Below are 21,368 nucleotides of genomic sequence, written 5' to 3'. Positions count from 1 at the left end.
ACTGCCCCTATGTACAAGAATATAACTACTATAATACTGCCTCCTATGTACAAGAATATAACTACTATAATACTGCCTATTATGAACAAGTATATAACTACTATAATTCTTCCCTCCTATGTACAAGAATTTAACTACTATAATTCTTCCCTCCTATGTACAAGAATATAACTACTATAATACTGCCCCCTATGTACAAGAATATAACTACTATAATACTGCCCCCTATGTACAAGAATATAACTGCTATAATACTGCCCCCTATGTACACGAATATAACTACTATAATACTGCCACCTATGTACAAAAGTATAACTACTATAATTCTACTCCCTATGTACAAGAATATAACTACTATAAAACTGCCCCTTATGGACAAGAATATAACTGCTATAATACTGCCCCCTATGTACAAGAATATAACTACTATAATATTGCCCCCTATGTACAAGAATATAACTACTGTAATACTGCTCCTATGTACAATAATGTAACTGCTATAATGCTGCCCCCTATGTACAAGAATATAACTACTATAATACTGCCCCCTATGTACAAGAATATAACTACTGTAATACTGCTCCTATGTGCAAGAATGTAACTACTATAATACTGCCCCCTATGTACAAGAATATAACTACTATAATACTGCCCCCTATGTACAAGAATATAACTACTATAATGCTGCTCCTATGTACAAGAATATAACTACTATAATACTGCCCCCTATGTACAAGAATATAACTACTATAATACTGCCCCTATGTTCAAGAATATAACTACTATAATACCGCCCCTTATGGACACGAATATAACTTCTATAATACTTACCCCTATGCACAAGAATAAAACTGCTATAATACTGCTCCTATGTACAATAATGTAACTGCTATAATGCTGCCCCCTATGTACAAGAATATAACTACTATAATAATGCTCTCTATGTACAAGAATATAACTACTATAATACTGCCCCTATGTACAAGAATATAACTATTATAATACTGCCCCTATGTACAAGAATATAACTACCATAATACTGCCCCCTATATACAAGTATATAACTACTATAATACTGCCTCCTATGTACAAGAATATAACTACTATAATACTGCCTATTATGGACACGAATATAACTTCTATAATACTTACCCCTATGCACAAGAATAAAACTGCTATAATTCTGCCTCCTATGTACTAGAATAAAACTACTATAATACTGGCCTCTATGTACAGGAATATAACTACTATAATATTGCCCCCTATGTACAAGAATATAACTACTATGATACTGCCCCCTATGTACAAGAATATAACTTCTTTAACACTGCCTCCCATGTACCAGAATATAACTACTATAATATTGTCCCCTATGTACAAGAATATTACTACTGTAATACTGCTCCTATGTACAAGAATGTAACTGCTATAATATTGCCCCCTATATACAAGAATTTAACTACTATAATACTGCCTCCTATGTACAAGGATATAACTACTATAATACTGCCTCCTATGTACAAGAATATAACTACTATAATACTGCCCCCTATGGTAAAGAATATAACTACTATAATACTGCTCCCTATGTACAAGAATATAACTACTATAATACTGCCCTCTATGGTAAAGAATATAACTACTATAATACTGCGCCCTATGTACAAGAATATAACTACTGTAATACTGCCCCCTGTGTACAAGAATGTAACTGCTATAATACTGCTCCTAACCCTATTCTGTACATTATATCTAATATCACTTTGTTGTGTTGCAGGCCGGTTGGAGTCCTAACGTATTTATGGTGAGATGTTACTATTGGTGCACTTTATTTTAAGATTTTCTCAATTTTACTTTAAAGGGTTTGTCTGGTTACAATTAACCGGTTCCCCTGGCATCAATGCTTACATTTTGAGCGCCATGATGCCTGGAGTTCAGAACAATGGCACTGCAGCCTCTGATTGGCAGGCTGCGGTCACCTGACTTCCACTTTCAACAGAGACTGGGCGAGTTGCAGCATAGTTTCATAGTAATATAGTACATTACATGTTAGGCTGAAAAATAACACCTGTCCAATTAGTTCAGCCTCTTCCCCCACACCCACCAACTCTGATAGAGAGAAAGGCAAAAACCCCAGGGATTGCCAGTGCTGATAAGGGTAAGTACCTGTTTGTTTTATTGTTTTAACCCATTTGGCTGTAGTTTTAAAAAGTTAATTTGTACCCAGACAGCCCCTTTAATGCTTTTACACTAAAATGTTATCTATGCATAAATGTAATAATTGTCACTCGGCTTGCAGTAATCATGCCTTGACACTGTGTGGCGTATGCCTTATGTTCTGTATAGAAACACTTGTGTGTATTACATATGTTCATTGTATGATCTGTTTTCACCCCCTGAAGTCTGACCGGAGTGTCTCCTTTTGTTGGGGACAATGATTATACCACACTGATGAATATCCGAGGCTACACCGTGGCATTTGAAGAGAAGATGTTTGTTGACCTAACTCGGGAGGCAAGAGGATTCGTAATTAAGGTCCTCGGCAATGAGAAACTGTGAGTGTGACGGGTGTCAGTTCTAAAACTCCTTTTCTTCTGAAGTAAAATGTAAAATGATTTGCGGCACTCCTATATGTTCAAAGCTCCTTATTTATAATTAGTCAGAATGAAAAAAGTTTGCTACCCTGATAGCCAGTAGAGCAGAATGTGATTATACTCAGCAAGAGAAACCAAGTAATCTTGAAGATAGGATACCTTTTAATGCCTAACAAAAGTACATGATGTTATAGCGAGCTTTCAAATCTACTATTGGTCATTCCTCAGGCTTATGGAAAAGATCTAAAGACACATGCATTTATATATACATTCATATGAAAAGGCACAGACATAGTGTGATTAAATAGCACTTGAAAACGACACCACAACAGGATGAGTAGAGGAGTAAATACTTAATTAGTCCATCGATAAGGAATTGAAAGTTTTATGGTCTCTAAATTGGTGTTAGGGGGTCACCAGGCCTGTGTGTTATCTGTGCTGTAGATTTCTCATACTTCCCATTCGGACATGAATCCTCTTGAAGGATTTAGGCCTCTGTTGAAAGTGTCAAAGGTGGTTATAATCTTGTACTCCCAAATTCTTTTACGGCTTTGTGATTTGAAATTGCCTTTTAATATAGTGACTTTCATATGCGCTATGTTGTGTTGACTAGAAAAATGCTCGGCCACAGGTAATTCTGTCTTTCTTTCTTTAATCGTGTGGCGTTGAGACCTCATCCTCGCTTTCAGTTTTTGTATATGAAGGTTACTATATTAAAAGGCAATTTCAAATCACAAAGCCATACAGAATTAGAGAGTACAAGTTTATAACCGTTTTGGAATACATACAACTTTTTGATCGCTTTTTATGACATTTTTTTCTTGTAGACGGGGTGACCAAAAAAAAAAATCTAAATTCTGGCGTTCTTTATTTTTTGTTTCTGACGACGTTCACCTTGCAGGGTATATAATGCATTACTTTGATAGATCGGACTTTTAGGCTGGGGTCACACGTGGCGGATTCCCAGCGGAAATCTCGCGGTTTGGCCGCAGCAAAAACCGCGAGATTTCCACCGGGAAAAGCGCCGTGAAAAAACCCGCGGCGGCTTTGAAGCGGCCCGGCCGCTCGCTCTTCCGCTGCGACCGGCGCTCCCATGGAGGAGAGCGCGGCCGCATCGGAAAGAAAAAAGAATGGACATGCTACAGTCGGCAAAGCCGCGCCGCAGCCGCAGTTTCAGCCGGATTAACTGCAGCGGATTGGCCGTCCCATGTGGACGAGATTTCTGAGAAATCTCGTCCACATGGCTGGCCAATCCCGAGATTAGCGGCCGCAGGCGGATTTGCCGCGCGGAAATTCCGTCCGGAATTTCCGCGGCAAATCCGCCCTTCGTGAACCCAGCCTTATGGACACAGCGATACCAAATATGTATTTCTTTTTATTATTTAGATTATTTTATTATAAATATGGCAAAAGGTTTTTTTAACTTTTATTACTTTTTAATTTTTTTTTAATAATTAGTAAAACTTTTTAAAAATTATTTTTACTCTTTTTTGAGCCCCCAGAGGGGACATGAACCTGCGATGCTTTGATCACTCCTGCAGTATGATGTAATGCCTTATAAACAAAGTTTATAAGGCTGAAAAAGGAAATATATCCATCTAATTCAGCCCTTTACATCCCAATGTTGATCCAAAGGAAGGCACAAAACCCCCAATAAGCCAATTTTCCTCATTTTATGGAAAAATTCCTTCCTGACTCAAATCTGGCAAACAGAATAATCCCCGGGTAACCGACCCTTCCAAAGTAATCAGTGATATAACATGTAATATTGTAACACCCAAGAAAGGCGTCCAGGCCCCTCTTGTACTCTTATAGTGAGTTCGCCATCACCATGTCCTCAGGCAGAGAGTTCCTTAGTCTCACTGCTCTTACAGTAAAGAACCCCCTTCTATGTTGTGTAGTAACCTTCTGTCCTTTAGATGTAGAGAGCTGTCCACAATATTCCATGTGAGGTCTGACCAGTGACTTGTAAAGAGAAATAACAATCTTCTCGTCATGTGCCAGTAGACCTCTTCTGATGCACCCTATGATCCTATTTGCCTTGGCAGCAGCTTCCTGACACTGGTTGCTGCAGTTAGGTTAACAGTTAACTAAAACTCCCAAGTCCATGTCAGTGTTCCCCAGTGGTTTCCCCTTTAGTGTGTAATGGTGGCATGTGTTTCCTCTGCCCATGTGCAGAACCTTACATTTATCGGTGTTTAACCTCATTTGCCACTTTTCTGCCCCAACTTATCCAGATCCATTCTGTTCTCTCTGTTAATTACTTTATATAGTTTTGTATCATCTGCAAATTTTGATATTTTACTGCACAAACCTTCTACCAGGTCATTAATAAATATATTAAAAAGAATAGGGCCAGCCCCCTGTAGTACCCCACTAGTAACCCCCCCCCCCAATACTGCCCCTGTGGTACCCCACTAGTAACCCCTCCAGTACTGCCCCCTGTGGTATCCCACTAGTAACCCCTCAAGTACTGCCCCCTGTGGTATCCCACTAGTAACCCCTCAAATACTGCCCCCTGTGGTACTCCACTAGTAACCCCTCCAATACTGCCCCCTGTGGCAGCCCACTAGTAATGGTGAGCTCTCCAATACTGCCCCCTGTGGTACCCCACTAGTAACCCCTCCAATACAGCCCCCTATGGCAGCCCACTAGTAATGGTGAGCTCTCCAATACTGCCCCCTGTGGTACCCCACTAGTAACCCCTCCAATACAGCCCCCTATGGCAGCTCACTAGTAATGGTGACCTCTCCAATACTGCCGCCTGTGGTACCCCACTAGTAACTCCTCCAATACAGCCCCCTGTGGTATCCCACTAGTAATGGTGACCCAATCAGCATATGAACCATTTATAACCCCCCTCTGCTTTTTATCACTGACCACTTACTTACCCACTTACACACATTCTCGCCCAGACCAAGCATTCTCATCCAGTGACTCCCCGGTCCAGTCTAGGACTTATCTCCTCGTAGAAGCTGATCAGATTGGTTTGACAGGAGCGATCTCTCATAAACCCATGCTGATTCGGAGTTATGCAGCTATTTTCCTTGAGGTCCTCCAGGATAGCAGCTTTTAAAAAAAAAAACCTTCAAACATTTTACCCATAGTAGAAGTAAGACATACCGGCCTGTAGTTTCTGGGTTTTGGGTGCACCCTATGGGGAAATTTAAAACAGTTACATTAGAAGACCACTAGAGGTCCATCTTTTGCAACAAATAGCAGAAATACAATTGTAAATAAGAATACTTTTAAGAACATGCAGGTATTGAACATGCTGCAAAAAATACTGTGGGCTTGTTACTTACGAACCCATCTACACAGCCTACCCCTTATACAGCCAAATAAAATGGTACCATAGATCTGCCAGGCACCAATTCCACTTTTAACAGACACCTCATATATAGTATAAGGTACAAAGGAATCATTGCTAATGTTCACTTATTTGTTTGTATAGGAGGCCCAACGCTGAAGAGAGTCTGGAACATCCCTGGTTCAAGGTGAGCTGAACTTCAACTGTAAGCGCATTAGTTCTAGAGATGAGAAAGGGGTGGCAGTAAACTAATCAATAACATCCGTGCAGTATCGCCATTTGTAGGTAATCAGTGCTACTGCATCTACAGGCAAGTAGGGCAGTACCATAAAAGCTTTGTTGGGTCTCTCAGCTCAGTACCATAGGGGCTGCGGTGCTTAATAGGGCTGCGCATGATTATAAAAACATGGCTGCTTTCATCCAAAAACAGTGCCACACCTGTACATGGGTTGTGTATGGTACTGCAGCCCAGCTCTATTGAAGTGAATGTAACAGCACTGCAATACCAGAGCTGCAGTCCTGTAAACCCCTCTCCCTCTTCATTTTGGGAAGCAACAGGGGTACCAATTCATGCTCCCCACAGATGGTATGATATATCATCTTCATTAACAGCGCCAAATATAATCTCAGAATCTTAGATGCTAAGTACTTTCGCGATCAGCTCCTTAGATGTTTGCAGTCATGAGTTAAGATTTCCGTACACTTGATATAGACCAGCTATTAATCTTTGAATTTTTTTGTTTCAGACTTTAGCAAAAGGAAAAAGTATCTGCACCGATCATATTAAGCTGTTCCAGTCTCGACGCAAGTGGCAAGTAAGTTAGAGGCTTCATAAATAGTAAGAATTGTTATTTTTAGTACTGTCTCTGGCTAACAAGTTAATTGTTTGTTTTGTCTTACTCAGCGATCCTTAATCAGCTACAAATCCAACATGGTGATGAGATCTATTCCAGAGCTCCTACAAGACACTAGCAACCACTTGTCTATTGCAGTTCCCAGACATCCTAAGGAGTCAACAAGCCTATCCTCTTCTTCAGACTCAGATGATCTTGAAGAGCTTCCATATGTTCCTATGCCACTTCAAGTTCAGTTCTCTGGTTCTCGAATGTCCCTTAATGAAATCCCAACAGATGAGGAGCAGCCTTCTCAAAACCTTGAAGATGCTAGTATTCCAGGAAATCTGGAGAAAGAAGAGGACACAGACAACAGCAAATTTATAGAACCAGAAGTACAACGTAGAGAGTCATCTGAGTCATTGAGCAAACGTCCTAAGGGGTCACTAACAAGAAAGAAATCAAATGAGGCAGAAGCCGGCTCGTCTTCAGATGATGAGCTCTCCGAATCCCACAAAAAGAAGGAACAACCAAGGAAAATTCTTAAAAAAGGATCAAGTCTTGAATCTTCAGACCTTCCTGATGAAGAACTAGTGGCAGCTCGAAGAGGTGAATTAAGAAGAGGAAGCTCTGCCGATAGCGCTCTCTTGCTTAATGTATATAGTGAAGATGGAGAAGAAAGAGATAAACTTGACAGGGGTATGACCAAAGCTGCTTCCATGGAGCTACCAACACGAAACCGCAGTCCAATGAAGCGACGAAAGCTAGGCTCAGCTGACGAGGAGTATGCGCAACGTTTGGAGTTAATGCGGCAGAGGTTGTTGAGGGGCAGTTCGGCAGATAACAAGCTCAGTGGTCTTCGAGGGCCGCTGATGGAAACTCTTTCTCTTGATAAAAAACGAGCTGAACAGATGTCCCCACGTTCCCCCCATTCCGATCACACGCCACCTTCACCTATTCCTGCGATAAAATTGACACGTGCTGCTTCCAGTGAGGCTGCTCCTGGCCGAGAATCATCAGAAGGAAGGGTCTTACGAAAAACCAGTTCTTTTTCACATGGGGACACAGAACCCCTTGTCCTACATCGTAAGTCTGGAGCACCTCTGGAAATTCCTCTTGCTCAATTGGAGGTGCAACGGCTAAAGGAGTCTCCATCTTTGTCTGCTCTGACTGACCAATCACGATTTGATTCCCGTCCTCAAACCCCTCGTGAAATTCCTTCAAAGTCTCTGAGTCCTAATGCAACAACAGAAGATTTGGACCTGGAAGCTCAGAATGAGAAAGTTGATGAGAAGCCAGAAACATTGAAGCCCAAGTCTGATAATTACTCTAAAGAGGAAAACTTGGAAATTTTACTTCCAAAAGTGACTGCTTTGGTAGAGGAGGCAATACCCAAAAGAGAAACGCCAAGTGTCCAGTCAGGGCGACCACCGACAAAGCCACCTCAAAATCATATTACAGAAAGTAACAAGAGTGATGGTCAGGTACAGCAATTAACACCACAGCCTTTGCCAGCTGAAGAATCAAAACCAGCAAAGGATTCTTTGCCAACTCCTGCTTCAGCACAAGATTCAGTATCTTCAGACACAAAAGCTTCACAGATCCAAACGAGAGATACCACATCAGTAGTTTCATCTGTTGCCTCTATCCAGAAGAATCAGACCTTAACTACTGTCCAATCTCCATTGCCAAACCAACCTACTGTAAAATCGTCATTGTCAAGATCATCCATTATCTCATCACCATGTCCAACTCTTGTCCCATCTCGTTTAGCAAGTTCAGGTACTGGAAAGCCATCTCCATCAAGCCCTCCATCAACTTTGCCAAGACAGACGACTGTCCTATCACCTTTGCCAAGTGCAAGTATTGCCCTATCTTCTTCACCAAGTAAAGCAGTTGCATCATCAACTTTGCCAAGACCTCAAGGTACTTTGCCAAGTTCTAGTGCTTCCCAATCTTCTGCTCCAAGCCCAGTAGTATCTATATCAACTTTGCCAAGGCCTGAAAGTGTTCCATCTTCATTGCCAAGCTATGCAAAAAAATCTTCTTCAGTGCCTTCACCTTTGTCAGTCCAGAGGAAAGGGCCTTCACAAATGTCAGTACTGACACCAGATCCTCAACTTCCAGCGGCAAGTAAATCTGCTACCAAATCTGAAGCAGTAAATAAAATGACCCCTAAACCATCACCTTATGCACAAATGATGCAAACTCTCCAGATGACAGATTCCCAGGAAGGGCCCCAATTACTAAATACACAGGTAGAAATATCTCCTGCACCATCCAGCCAACATGACAGACCTTCAGAGGAAAAACCTAGCCCATCTATAGCCACCAGTGTGGATCCAAAAGCAACTAAAGAAGATGAAGCAGCACAACCGCCAGCATTTTCAAAGGTTAAAGAGCCACCAAAAGCTGCAAGCACAGAGAACGTCCACTACATCAGCAACATAGATTCAGAAGAAGTGTTTGAAGCTAAGTTTAAGAGAAACCGTGAGTCTTCTCTGACACGAGGTCTGAAAATGTTAACCAGGACTTGGTCGGAGGAGAAGAATTTAGCAGCTGCACATGCATCTCGAGAGGAAGAAATGTACCGACCAAGTCCTGTAGGTGTCCCACTTGAATTCCTAGTCCCTGAAGCTTTAGGACTGCATGACAGGTCAAGATCTATGCAGGAGCTGTCAAATGCAGAAAGAGATCCAAGCTTTATGAGAAGACTGTCACAACGCTTCAGGAGAACCCCAATAACTGAGCGTAAGCAAAAGCTATTAGAAGATGTTGAAGGAAGTAGTTCATCAGGAAGACGTCTTTCTTGGACTCTAGGAAGAGGAAATTCCAAAGAAAGAAAAGACACTGAAAGCCTAAAATCGGAGAAAGGATCTATAGAAACAATCTCAGAGAGTATGGCCAAGGAGCAGAAGTCCACCGAATCTCCAGTGTTAGCAATGAGGAAGAAGATTGGAAACACCATGGACCGCCTGTCCTCAAAACTGAGAAGCCAGTCAGAGGAAAAAAGAGAAATCGAGTTTGCTGACAGAAAAGAGGATAAACCGGAGAGGAGAACTCCACTAATGTCGCTGCTCCGGAGATCCAACTCAGAAGGGGAGAATTTACGAAAGTTGGAAATCCCTCAGAACCAGCTTGCCTCTCAGTCTGCCTCATCGCGTTCTAAAGAGTCCGTCAACTCGGGACTAAGCATCAAATCAGAAATGGTGGAGAGAGGTGAGCATAAGATGTAAAAACATGTCTATGAATACTGGAGGCCTTGGCTTTTTTAAAATTAGATACTTTGACCCACATTCTATCAATTCTGTATAGGTTATTTAGCTTTTTTGCCACTTTTTTGCAGTTTAATTTGCAACAAATGTTGCGCATATTTTATTTTTAGTTATAGCATTTTAAGTTGGAGAAGGTGGTGTGCTCTTGGTTTAGCATTGTGCACATCCTGCTTGTGGGGTGTAGATGTGACTCTTTTGCAACTTTTTCATAAATATGGCGAAAAAGTAACTTTTATTAAAATTCGCATGCCTGTTAAAGAGGTTTCTGGGACTTTGGAGATTTTTTCTATTGATGATCTATCATCAGGGAAGGTTGTCGGCACTCCTCTCGATGACCGGCTAAGAGCTGCTCTTGGTATGATAGACTTTCTGCTGTCCTGGTATAACAGAATGGTCATTCATGTGAATGGCTGTCTTGTAATACTACATTTTGCCTGCAGAGGCTGCAGGTCAAATATCTAGCTGGCTGTCGCTTTCCGTGGCAAAATCAGCTGAGGGCCGCGGACAATCAACTGTTTTTTTTTCCAAGCTCCACATTCTGGAAGGGGTTGTGCATTTTGGCAGAATCCCTTTAAACCCTTCAAGAACAGAGAATTTTTTTGTCCTCACCTTCCAAGAGCCATAACCTTTTCATTTTTCCATTGACATGAGGACTTGTTTCTTGTGCGATAAGTTGACTTATTTTAAAATTACCATTTAATGTGCCATATAATATACTAAAAAACCTGAAAAAAATGTAAGTGGGATGAAATAAAAAAAATGCATTTGCACCGTTCTTTTTTGGGGGGCTTCGTTCTTACAGTGTTAACGGTGCATTAAAACGACATGTGCACAATATTCAGTATTACAGCAATTCCAAATTCATATAGTTTTTTATATTTTGCTACTTCTAAAAATTAACCCTTTCCAATCCAATGTGTGCCGTCTAAAGACACCCTGATTGAAGGCTGTACAGCTCCAATGTCGGAAGACGTCCGGCAGGGTATTCTTACTGTAGCTTACTGGCTGCTCTGTTGTCGGGGGGCCTCTCCAGCATGTCCCATACCACAGTATTGGCTCTAGCCAGCAGATGGCACCATTGTATAATGGCAGAAAGAGAACCCCCCCCCCCCCCCCCCTAGGAAACCCTGAATCCAAAATTGGATTGCAAAAGGTTAAAGAATCCTTTTTTTTTTTTTTTTAAACAACAAAAATAGTTTTCTTTCGCCATATTATGAACTCAGAACTTTTTTCTTTTTTAACTAATTGAGCTGTGTGAGGGCGCATTTTCGGTATTGCCTATTAAGCCTTTCCACAGGCAAGGCTTAGCCGGCATCCATGCATGGCAGCCCTGTGAGCCTTAACCAGGCTCTGGGCTGTCATTCTAACCCATTAGCACCTCCACAATTGCGTCCCAGGAATGCAATGGGGCTTCAAAGGTGCTCCATCCACCTCTGACTGGCTTTCATAGATGCACAGTCAGCTTTGACCGTAGCAACTGTGTTCGCAGCAGTTGCTGGCGGCTTTCAGCTGTCAAAAAATAGCCGCTGAGTATGTATGGGACTCAGCTCTTGAGCGTACTCCATACACCCTCCATGACTGCATGATGCATATTCACGTGATGTGGTTAATGAATTGGACTTGTCTTTGGAGACCATGACCACTTTTCTCACCGACGTTCAAACTTCACAAATTTTAACCCAAATGTGAAGCCCTTCGCATTGATGAGTTTTTGATTGAGTTTACGCCAAAACGTGACTTGAATGGCTCAGTAAATGTGGGCCAGTGTGCAGCAATATCACTATGTGGTGGTTATAGTCCATAGGACTATAATGGAACTATAGTGGGACCACGAACTCATCTCTTCTACATCTGTAGGTGCATTTATCTAGAGCTATGTACGGACTTTAGTATGTCCTGGATGTGGCTCTGTAACATTTTCCATGGTGGATGGAGGTTGATATTTTATGTATGACATTCTGCTTATTTGATGCAACATACATATTTCTACAGATGAAAGGAGATCCCGGTGGGACCGCTGGGGACTCTCACGTAGCAAGAAGGACAAAATGACTTCCCAACCCAGTATACCAGCCAGCCTGATGACTGAAGATGGGAGCATCATAGGAAGACAGTACATACGTAACGAATCCGGTAGGAGATACAGTCAGGCTTCTGCATTACCGTTGTTACAAAATGCGTTTTTATCCACTTGAAAATTTAACGTTTTTATTACTTTTTATCAAAATTCGACAAAAGTAGGAAAAGAGATATTCCAAAAATCCCCATGCATCGTCATGATTGTGCCCGGGCAAACAGAACCGGATTCACATCGCAGGAGTTGCATCTCTGTGTGCACAGCTTTGTCTGGCGCCTTAGGCTCCACATCTCAAGCCAGCCCAACCATTAAAGGGAACCTGTCCCGTCCCCACAGCACCTTAAACTAAGTTAGGATATGGTTAGGGGTTGTGACAGGGAGGCGGGTAATGTATTTTTTAGACTTACCTGCATTTCAGCGGCATCCCCATCTAACGACAGCCAGTGGAAAGGAAACCCTTTAGTGGCAGTCATTTTCAATATGGTGGACTAAGGAGGAGACCTGGAGAGTCAACAGTACATCAGCAACGCATTTCAGCGCCTTTTATTGATAAAGGCCAGATGAAGGCGCCAATACGGTGCTGAAATGCATTGCAGATGTACATCTGACTCTCCAGGTCTCCTCCTTTGCCCGCATGCACCATGTACCCATGATTTTCCCTTAGCTATAAAAGTTTTATAGGAGGTGACATCTTTATTGGTTAACCAGAAAAATTATATTTACAAGCTTTCGGAGCAGAGGGGTATTTTAATTATGCTGGGGGAACATGCAGGGGCACTATTACTATGAGAGAGACACTAAAGGGCACTATTCTTGTGGGGGCATCACTGCGGAGTAATTATACTGTAAGGGCGTCATTGAAGGACACCATTACTGTGAGGTGATACAAAGGGTATGGCCAGAGGCGTAGCTGAAAGCTCTTGGGTCTGGGTGCAAAAGTTTAGCTTGAGCGTCCCCCCCCCCACCCCTCGAGGAGAAGGAGTTGTGCTGTGTTCTGACCAAACCAAGTGCAGAACATGAGAATGTGTAGCGCTGCAGCTGGAGGAGTCGAGCGACAAGCAGATGTTAGCGATATATGTGATGAGGGGGGCCTCAGGACCCCCTAGCTTGGGGGCCGGAATTGCAGCCCATATTGCTACGCCAGTGGGTATGGCTAAATGAAAAAAGGCCTAAGAGTATAATAGTCCATCTTCATTGTTCAGATGTTGGGGAGTATGCAATTTGGAACTAATAATGGTGGCTATTTTAGTTGCCCCAGGAACCGATATAACCAAGAAAAACCTGAAGATGACCGAACGATGTTTTGTGTTGTAGAAGACAACATTCCTCGCTGTTCACATATCTCCTAAGTTTAATAGTGATATTTTTCTTTTCTGTAGATTTCCCACCCGTCTTTCATATAAAGCTGAAGGATATTGTGATACTAGAGGGCGAGTCCGTGTCACTGTCCTGCCTCCCTGCTGGTAGCCCCTCACCCCGAATTCTGTGGAAGAAAGGTAAATATGATGCAGCATCGTATTTAGCAGATTTACCAGGAATATAAACATGCAGAGTGAATATCTGACTTTTAACACTTTGTTCTTTTTAGATCCAACATTCAGTGCTGATTAATTTCTTAATGTATCTCAATACTGGTCAGAGCTCCATTTTGCTGACATAGAGCTCCTAATCTCCTGTATAGACCTAGAAATACATGATAAGATTCTGGCTTCCTGCAGTCAGCACTAGAGGGAGCTCTAGAGATTTCTGTACACTGTATCATTATTGAAATCAATGTATATGCAGTAACCTTCTGAGCTCCCCCTAGTGGTGACTGCAGGCAATCAGGAATATTATAATTTAACTTCATGTTTATGCAGGGGATTTGTAGCTCTGCATCTAAAAAACTGAAGCTTCAACATAAAAATATATTTTGGAAGTAATTACAACAGAATTATGAACCTATTTATATAAAATGAAATGGTATTTATTCACTTTATCTGAATCCTTTAAGGGTTAAAAGTAAGAAAGGTTGCAGCTCTGCTACGTAGTTGTTGTAACATGTCTGACATCTGTTCTGCAGGATGTATCTCGTTCTAGAGATGGGAACATCCTGCATTATTTATATCCCATCTACAGCCTCAATACACGGTGCAGTGCAGCCATGTGGAAGCAAGCACGGACCTTCGGAGAAAGATGTTCAGCCTTAGCTTAGCTGCAAAGTACAAATGCAGCAGAGCTGAATTAGCAAATGTAGTATCAATGAAATTTTTCATCTGGTGCAATGAACTAGTTATGATATCACAGTGGGATGCAGGTTCACCTGCAACCATCCAATGACCTATTCAGTTCTGCTACATCTGTAGCTCAGTTATAACCTTTTCATTGCATGGGAGTAATTGGATATGATCTGCAAGGTGCATCGGATTGCCAGTACTAAGGAAATCCTAGCTGTACTGCTATATGTACTCTACAGTGTGTTTATACAGTACTCACACAGATTGTTGCTCTCTTCTTAGATAAGATGGTCATAGAATCTGGAGGACAGCTCAATATAAGATCCAATCCGGATGCACGCCAGGTTCTCACCATCATGAACGCTGGCCAGACAGAAGCTGGGCTCTATGAGTGCGTGGCAGCCAATGCCTTGGGCAACGCTACCAGCTCCTGCTGCTTAGCAGTGGCACGTATGTATACTTCTTACTCTGTCTGTAAAATCCTTCCTCAGTTTGGAGAGGGTTAACCGTCCTACAGTTTAGGACAAGCCCTGATCGTTCCACAGGAAAAGAGACATTACAGTTTTGGATGAAAAGAGCTGTAGTTCCGGTTCCATTGGTGCTACCAACATAATCTTGGCGTCTACAGCACTGATAGAACTGGAGCTACATCCATTTGAAGTGGAGTTGGCAAAACTGAATTTACAGCTGTCATGTCACTCTGTGTATAGAGGGGGAGGCAGTGGGCAGCGGACAAGCAGGCAGCAGAGAACATCTGTCTCTTTAGTCCCAAGGTAGGATAACATGGAATCACACTTTTTATCAACCAGAGAGCATGCTTTATTTTCTCTCTGATTGTCACATGTTTTTTTTTATCCCAGAAAAGCAGGGAAAAGAAGAGCACTTGCTTATCTAACCACTCCTCTATGCAGTTTACCTCCACAGATGCCATAGTCATCGCCCTCCACAGCATCTAAACGTTTTTAACGAAAAATAATTTTAAAAAACGATGCTTCACATTACACAAACATTAAAAAAGTAAAAAATAACAAAACTGCACAAAATTGGCATCACCACATCCATAATAAGCCATGCTATAAAATATAGCATTATTTATCTAGCGTGTTAAATTCCATTCAAAAAAGTTACATTGAAGATGCCAAAATAGTCATTTTCTGGCTATTTCACTTTCTCAAAACAGGAGTAGGGCTTAGTCACACGGGCGCATCTGGGTGCCGATGCGCCCGTCTTCCTGCAGGATAAGACAGCCGCACTGCAGGTACGGACAACTCTCCGCAGCGCCGGCAGAAAGAGCACATGACCGACTCCATTGCCGGTCATGTATTCTTTCTTCCGGCGCTGCGGAGAGTCATCCGTACCTGCAGTGCGGCCGTCTTCTTCGTGCAGTAACACGGGCACATCGGCACCCAGATGCGCCCGTGTGACTAAGTCCTAAGAAGCAATAAAAAAAGTCATATAAACCACAAAATTGTACTAATTAAAATTACAATTTATCCTGCAAAATACAAGCCCTTATACAGCTCTGTAAACGGAAAAATAAAACTGCTTTGGTCATGAAATATGATGACACATAAAGAGACTATTTGTAAAAAAAAAAAGTTGTATTGTGCAAATGTAGTAAAACATATAAGAAAAACGATATAATTGGTTGTTGTCAGGATCATAACGATTCATAGAAAAAAGTTACATAATATTTATAGCACATGCTGAAGATTAAATCCCCAAAACAATGTTTTTTTCTTTTGTCCTGCAGCATAGAATTAATAAAAGTACCCTGTCTTACCACCACTAGCTTGGATACAAAATGTGATATGGGCAGGCGGGGAGACTTTAATACCCTCTTGTACCACCTCTAGCTTGGATACAATATGTAATATGGGCAAGCATCGAGGCTCTAGTACCCTGTTGGGCCGCCTCTAGCTTGGATACAAGATGTGATACAGGCGGGAATGGAGGCTCTAGTACCTTGTGAGGCCACCTTAGCTTGGATACAAGATCTAATACGGGCGGCCATGGAGGCTCTAGTACTCTGTTGGACCGCCTCTACTTTGGATACAAGTTGTGATATGGGCAGTCATGGAAGCACTAGTACCATGTTGGGCCACCTCTACCTTGGATACAAGGTGTTATATGGTCGGGCATGTAAGACTCTAGTACACTGTTGGGCCACCTCTGGCTAGGATGCAAAATTTGATATGGGTTGGCATGGAGGCTCTAGTAACCTGTTTTGCTGCCTCTAGTCTGAAGGCCAGCTGTGATACGGGTAGGCATGGAGGCTCCAGTACCCTGTTGGGTCGCATCTAGCTTGGATACAATATGGGCGGACACGGAGGTATACAGGTTCCGTATGGTATCCTGTGGCATATTAGTCCCCAATTGTCACCCCATACCATTACACCAGCAGTGAGGGCGGTGTGCCGCTCCACAGCAAAGGCAGGATCGATGCACTAGCCCCTAGGTCTCCAGACATGAACATGGCTGTCGTTAGTGCCCAAACTAACTGTGTTCATCAGTGAAGACAACCTGGTTCCAGTATTATCGTACTCTGCAAACGGAGGGGATGGTGAGAGAGTGTTAAAGGGCGTACATGTAATGGGCACTGTGAGACTAAATGTCCTTCAGCCAAGAGCCTGGAAATGGTTCTGATAGACACGGAAATGTAACGATGGTGCCACCTGTCTCTGGATGGTGAACAATGAAACAGTTGGAGTTGCTTATGCTTGTCGGAAAATTAGACGCTCCTCTCTACTGGTGGTCTGTCGGGGGCATACTGAGCCCGTTCACCTTGTGTGTCCTCACACAGCCACTGGTCCCAACATCCCCTAACAGTCTGGACAGACGCTCCTCTCTACTGGTGGTTTGTAGGGGGTCAAGAGCCCGGTCACCTTCTGTGCCCTCACACATTCATTGGTCCCAACACCCCCTAACAGTCTGGTCAGACACTCCTCTCTACTGGTTGTCGGGGGTCCTGAGCCCGGTCACCTTGTGTGCCCTCACACATCCACTGGTTCCAACATCTCATAATAGTCTGGTCAGACGCTCCTCTCTACCGGTGATCTGTAGGAGGTCCAGAGCCCGGTCACCTTGTGTGCCCTCACACATCCACTGGTCCCAACACCTCCTAACAGTCTGGTCAGACGCTCCTCTCTACTGGTGGTCTGTAGGGGGCGTCCTGAGTCCGCTCACCTTGTGTGCCCTCAGACATCCACTAGTCCCAACACCTCCTAACAGTCTGGTCAGATGCTCCTCTTTACTGGTGGTCTGTCAGTGAGTCCTGAACCCAGTCACCTTGTGTGCCCTCATACGCCCACTGATCCTAACACCTCCTAATAGTCTGGACAGAACGGCCGGTGGGAGACAATTCATGGATCCGACCATCCAGCTTCTCACATCCCAATCAGACTCTGGTAATGGGGTGAAATCTCTTCTCTGCATTGTAGAGACGTCTAGTGGTCAACAACCTCTACACAAGTGGAAGAAGAGGTTACTACACACAAGGAGCCTCCGAGAGCCTCTTATAGGCCAAGGGGGGAACCACTTTTAGAGCCCTATAATCAGCCTCAACTCTAATCATTTGCATATCTGCCTGAGATGTAACTGCATTCCAAGTTTTTCAGCAAAACGACAACTTCTTCTAGGGGCTTGATTTTTTTTTACAAAGAGTGTATATTCATGAGACATACATTTAAAATCTACAATAAAAAAGTTACATTTTTGGAAGGTTGGTTTCTAATTTTAATTCGATTAACTTTAAATAGGGAATATTGAAGAAATTAGGATAAATATCTCATTGATGGGGTCTGACAATTGGGAGCCCCACCGATCGCAAGAACAGGGTCCCAAGTGTCCCAACGTGAAGGGAGTGGTGGTCACACATGCGCATTAATATCTATGGGACTGAAAAAGCTGAGCACCTCTAGATGGCTGTCTCTGGAAGTTACCTTGAAATGACCATTGCTCCATTTATTCAGGGTTCTTTGAAGCACTTGTTTTTCTGATTGGTTGGGATCCCAGTGGTCGGACCCTGAACAATTAGATAGTTATTCTCTATCCACAGGATAGTTATCTATCCTGTGGATAGGGAATAACTTCTTTTCTTGGAACAATCCCTTTAAGGCCCAAAATAGGCTCATAGATGCACATACATTTAACTAAAGATAACAGGCCTAATTCCAGGTGAGTGACTCTCCAGCCATCCAGCATCACAGTGACAAAACAGTTTGATGCCTTTGTCTTCGGTCTCAGGTATGCAAATGTCAGATTGAAAAATGTCTCCATAGCGCCACCTATTGGAAGTTAGCTAACCTGGAGGTCAATATCCTTCGAACAGCCTTGCAACTTAACTATAGACTTATGTAGTGCCAAACAAATGTTCAGGGTGATACATCTCTTGGTATAAAGTGCTGAAGATTCATATGGCGTCTTACAGTATTTTGATAGTCCATTTTAGTCTGTTGAAGGCATGCTACCATAACGTCATAGTGTCCTGCAACAGTCAAGATGGTGCTGAATGCATCTGTAGGATGTAAGCCAAACCATAACCTTCTCCGTAAGGAGTAGTATACCCATCTACAGACAGCTGTTTTGTGGTTCTTGTCCCTCATCAGTGCAGAGCAGGGTTCTGGGTGGCTAGGTGAGATTGTGGAGGCACTGTATTATCTCACATTTGCATATATTTTCCCATGGAGCACTGCATGACCTATAAATGCCTGGAGTACCTCTTTAACTACTTCAGGATTGCCAAACATCCAGCGGTCCTGAAGTGTGTATTGAGCGGGCTTGGGAACAGAGTCCCCTCTTTACCTAGTGGCTATCGGCTGTTTCTGACAGCCGGCAGTAACTGCTGAGATCAAAGTTACCTCTGTCTGCAGCATTTAACTGTTTAGAAGTCAAAGCTGATCAAGTGGCTAAATAGTCACTGAGGAGGGGGCCAGGGTCACCCCTTCACACAATCCGTCGGCACTCCCTACAGTACAATGGGGAGTTGCCAATGGACTAGCATAGCAGCTTGGAGCCTACTGAAGGTTCCCAGGACTGCCACAAATAGAAAGACAACATCAAAAATCACTAGATACTGCAATACTTCAGTATTGCAGTATATAATACAAGTAATCATTTTTACTGCACACTGTAAAAACTAAACCCACCAAAAATGGTGCAACTGCATTTTTAAAATTATTTCCCACTTAAAAATGTTTAAAACTTTTTCCATGCATTATACGGAACATTAAATGGCTTCATTAAAAATATAACTCGTCATATAAGAAACAAGCCATGAAAAAAATTAAAACATCATGGCTCTTGGAAGGCGGGGATGAAAAAAATAAAATAAAAAAATCTCCGGTCGTAAATTGGTTAACTTTGAATGTGAATGGAGAAGAAAAACATCATAGAACTCACAATAAGTAGAAGGTAAGTAACACCAAGTTATATGCCATTGTCTCGGCAGGAATTCCCCAGGCTCCTGGCACCCCGGAGATCCCACAGAAATATAAGGACACAGTGCTGGTTCTGTGGAAGTCCCTTGAGCTCAGCTGTCCCTGCACCTATATCTTGGAATGTCAAATGAATGGTAAGTCATGCCAAGAAAATGGGTGATGATGGAGTAACTGAGAACCATATAAGATGGTCAGTCCTGCCAGTCATCCCAAGAAACATTTGATTCATCCTCTTCCCAGCCTGACATGGCTGATATCAGGGAGCACAAGATTTCACTCATCATCAGCACTTTACTGTTGCTTGCAAGACCGACTGCATTGTCATTTGAGAGGCTATTCTTCAGAATCATTCATATTGTCACATGTTTCTATAGGACAAGAGGAGTGGAAGGTGATCAGCACCAACATCAAAGACTGTTACTACAACGTTACAGAACTGTCGCCTGGCTCAGTCCGGTTCCGCGTGGCTTGCGTGAACAAAGCAGGACAAGGGCCCTACAGCCAGATATCCAAGACTGTTATCATCGATGGGGACGGTAAGAAGCTGAAGTCCTATGTATGGATCACAGAATCACTCAAAATCAGGGTCGCTCGATGCATTTCTTGTTAAACGGGTTTCACCACTAGAAATATTAATCCACTATCTACAGAACAGGGGATAAATGTTTTATTGCTGGGGGTCCAACTACTGGAAACCCCCAGTGATCCTCAGACCAGTGCACTCAAATGCCCTATGTGAATGGAACAACAGTGCACATGCATGCTCAATCACCACTCCATTCACTACCATTGGATGATAGGGGATTGCTGATTGCATCAATCTCTGTTTTCCGCTTTTTCAAAGATGTATCGGGAGAATGCAGGAATGCAGGCGTGGCATGTGCCCTGGGCGAAATAAAAAAATATAGACGGAGGAGCATCGGCCCGCACACATCACTAATTGTGTGTTCCCAACATCAGTCTGCTGATGCCACCACCCCCGAGCCCTCCGCCAGTACAATCAGCAAGCCATAACTCCTTTTCTGGACACTTTTGAAAAGTGGAGTAAGAGGCGTGACATCTGTTCTTTTTGACGCATAGTAAATTAGTCTAAATTTACTTGCACCAAAAAAGGTGTAAGTTAAAGGGGTTTTCTGGGCAAATTCTAGTTAATCACTAGTGATCCGCTCAGAATCCCCAGCAATCAGCTAATCATCCCACCCATTGTCCGTGTAGTGGGGCTGGATGTCCTCAATCTGTGTCTGAGGCAGAAGCATTATAGAGGGCTTCACTCCCATTGAAATCGATGCGAGAGCCGCTTCCTATTACACTTCTGCGTCTGAACCCAGTGTCAAAGTTGCAAGTGCCAGAAGTGTATTAGTTGTTCGTAGGATCTCCATGCAAATTAGTTAACAAGTCTTTTAAATACAAATGACTGAGATTACATCAGATGACTTGTCATCAATCAGCAACAATTTTTATAGTACGCTGAAATGACTAGAGACTTATCGCTCGTCACCCTGTCGGTGGCCATGTTTACAGTCAATGACTATCATTTGAATTAGTTCTTTTGAGTGATTACTTAGCTGATAGTCGTCCCATGTAAAGGTACCTTTACCAGAATTTTGGCTCAACGCCAGTAATAA

At 42.7% G+C, this 21,368-nt stretch overlaps 1 protein-coding gene across 1 annotated transcript in view; it reads left to right on the top strand.

The window, feature by feature from the left end:
- Positions 1-21,368, top strand: part of SPEG (striated muscle enriched protein kinase) — a 406,747-nt gene that overhangs the window by 340,633 nt on the left and 44,746 nt on the right. The window contains exons 26-35 of the mRNA XM_066575507.1: positions 1,778-1,804; positions 2,403-2,555; positions 6,049-6,091; positions 6,651-6,719; positions 6,809-9,956; positions 12,005-12,145; positions 13,469-13,585; positions 14,588-14,755; positions 19,755-19,877; positions 20,118-20,279. Of these exons, the coding sequence (XP_066431604.1) occupies positions 1,778-1,804; positions 2,403-2,555; positions 6,049-6,091; positions 6,651-6,719; positions 6,809-9,956; positions 12,005-12,145; positions 13,469-13,585; positions 14,588-14,755; positions 19,755-19,877; positions 20,118-20,279 (4,151 nt within the window). The remainder of the gene's footprint in view (positions 1-1,777; positions 1,805-2,402; positions 2,556-6,048; positions 6,092-6,650; positions 6,720-6,808; positions 9,957-12,004; positions 12,146-13,468; positions 13,586-14,587; positions 14,756-19,754; positions 19,878-20,117; positions 20,280-21,368) is intronic.

The sequence above is a fragment of the Eleutherodactylus coqui genome, chromosome 8 (assembly GCF_035609145.1).
Source record: "Eleutherodactylus coqui strain aEleCoq1 chromosome 8, aEleCoq1.hap1, whole genome shotgun sequence".
Classification (NCBI taxonomy): domain Eukaryota; kingdom Metazoa; phylum Chordata; class Amphibia; order Anura; family Eleutherodactylidae; genus Eleutherodactylus; species Eleutherodactylus coqui.
Note: the sequence above shows the minus strand (reverse complement) of the source record. Positions and strands in the feature narration are given on the sequence as shown.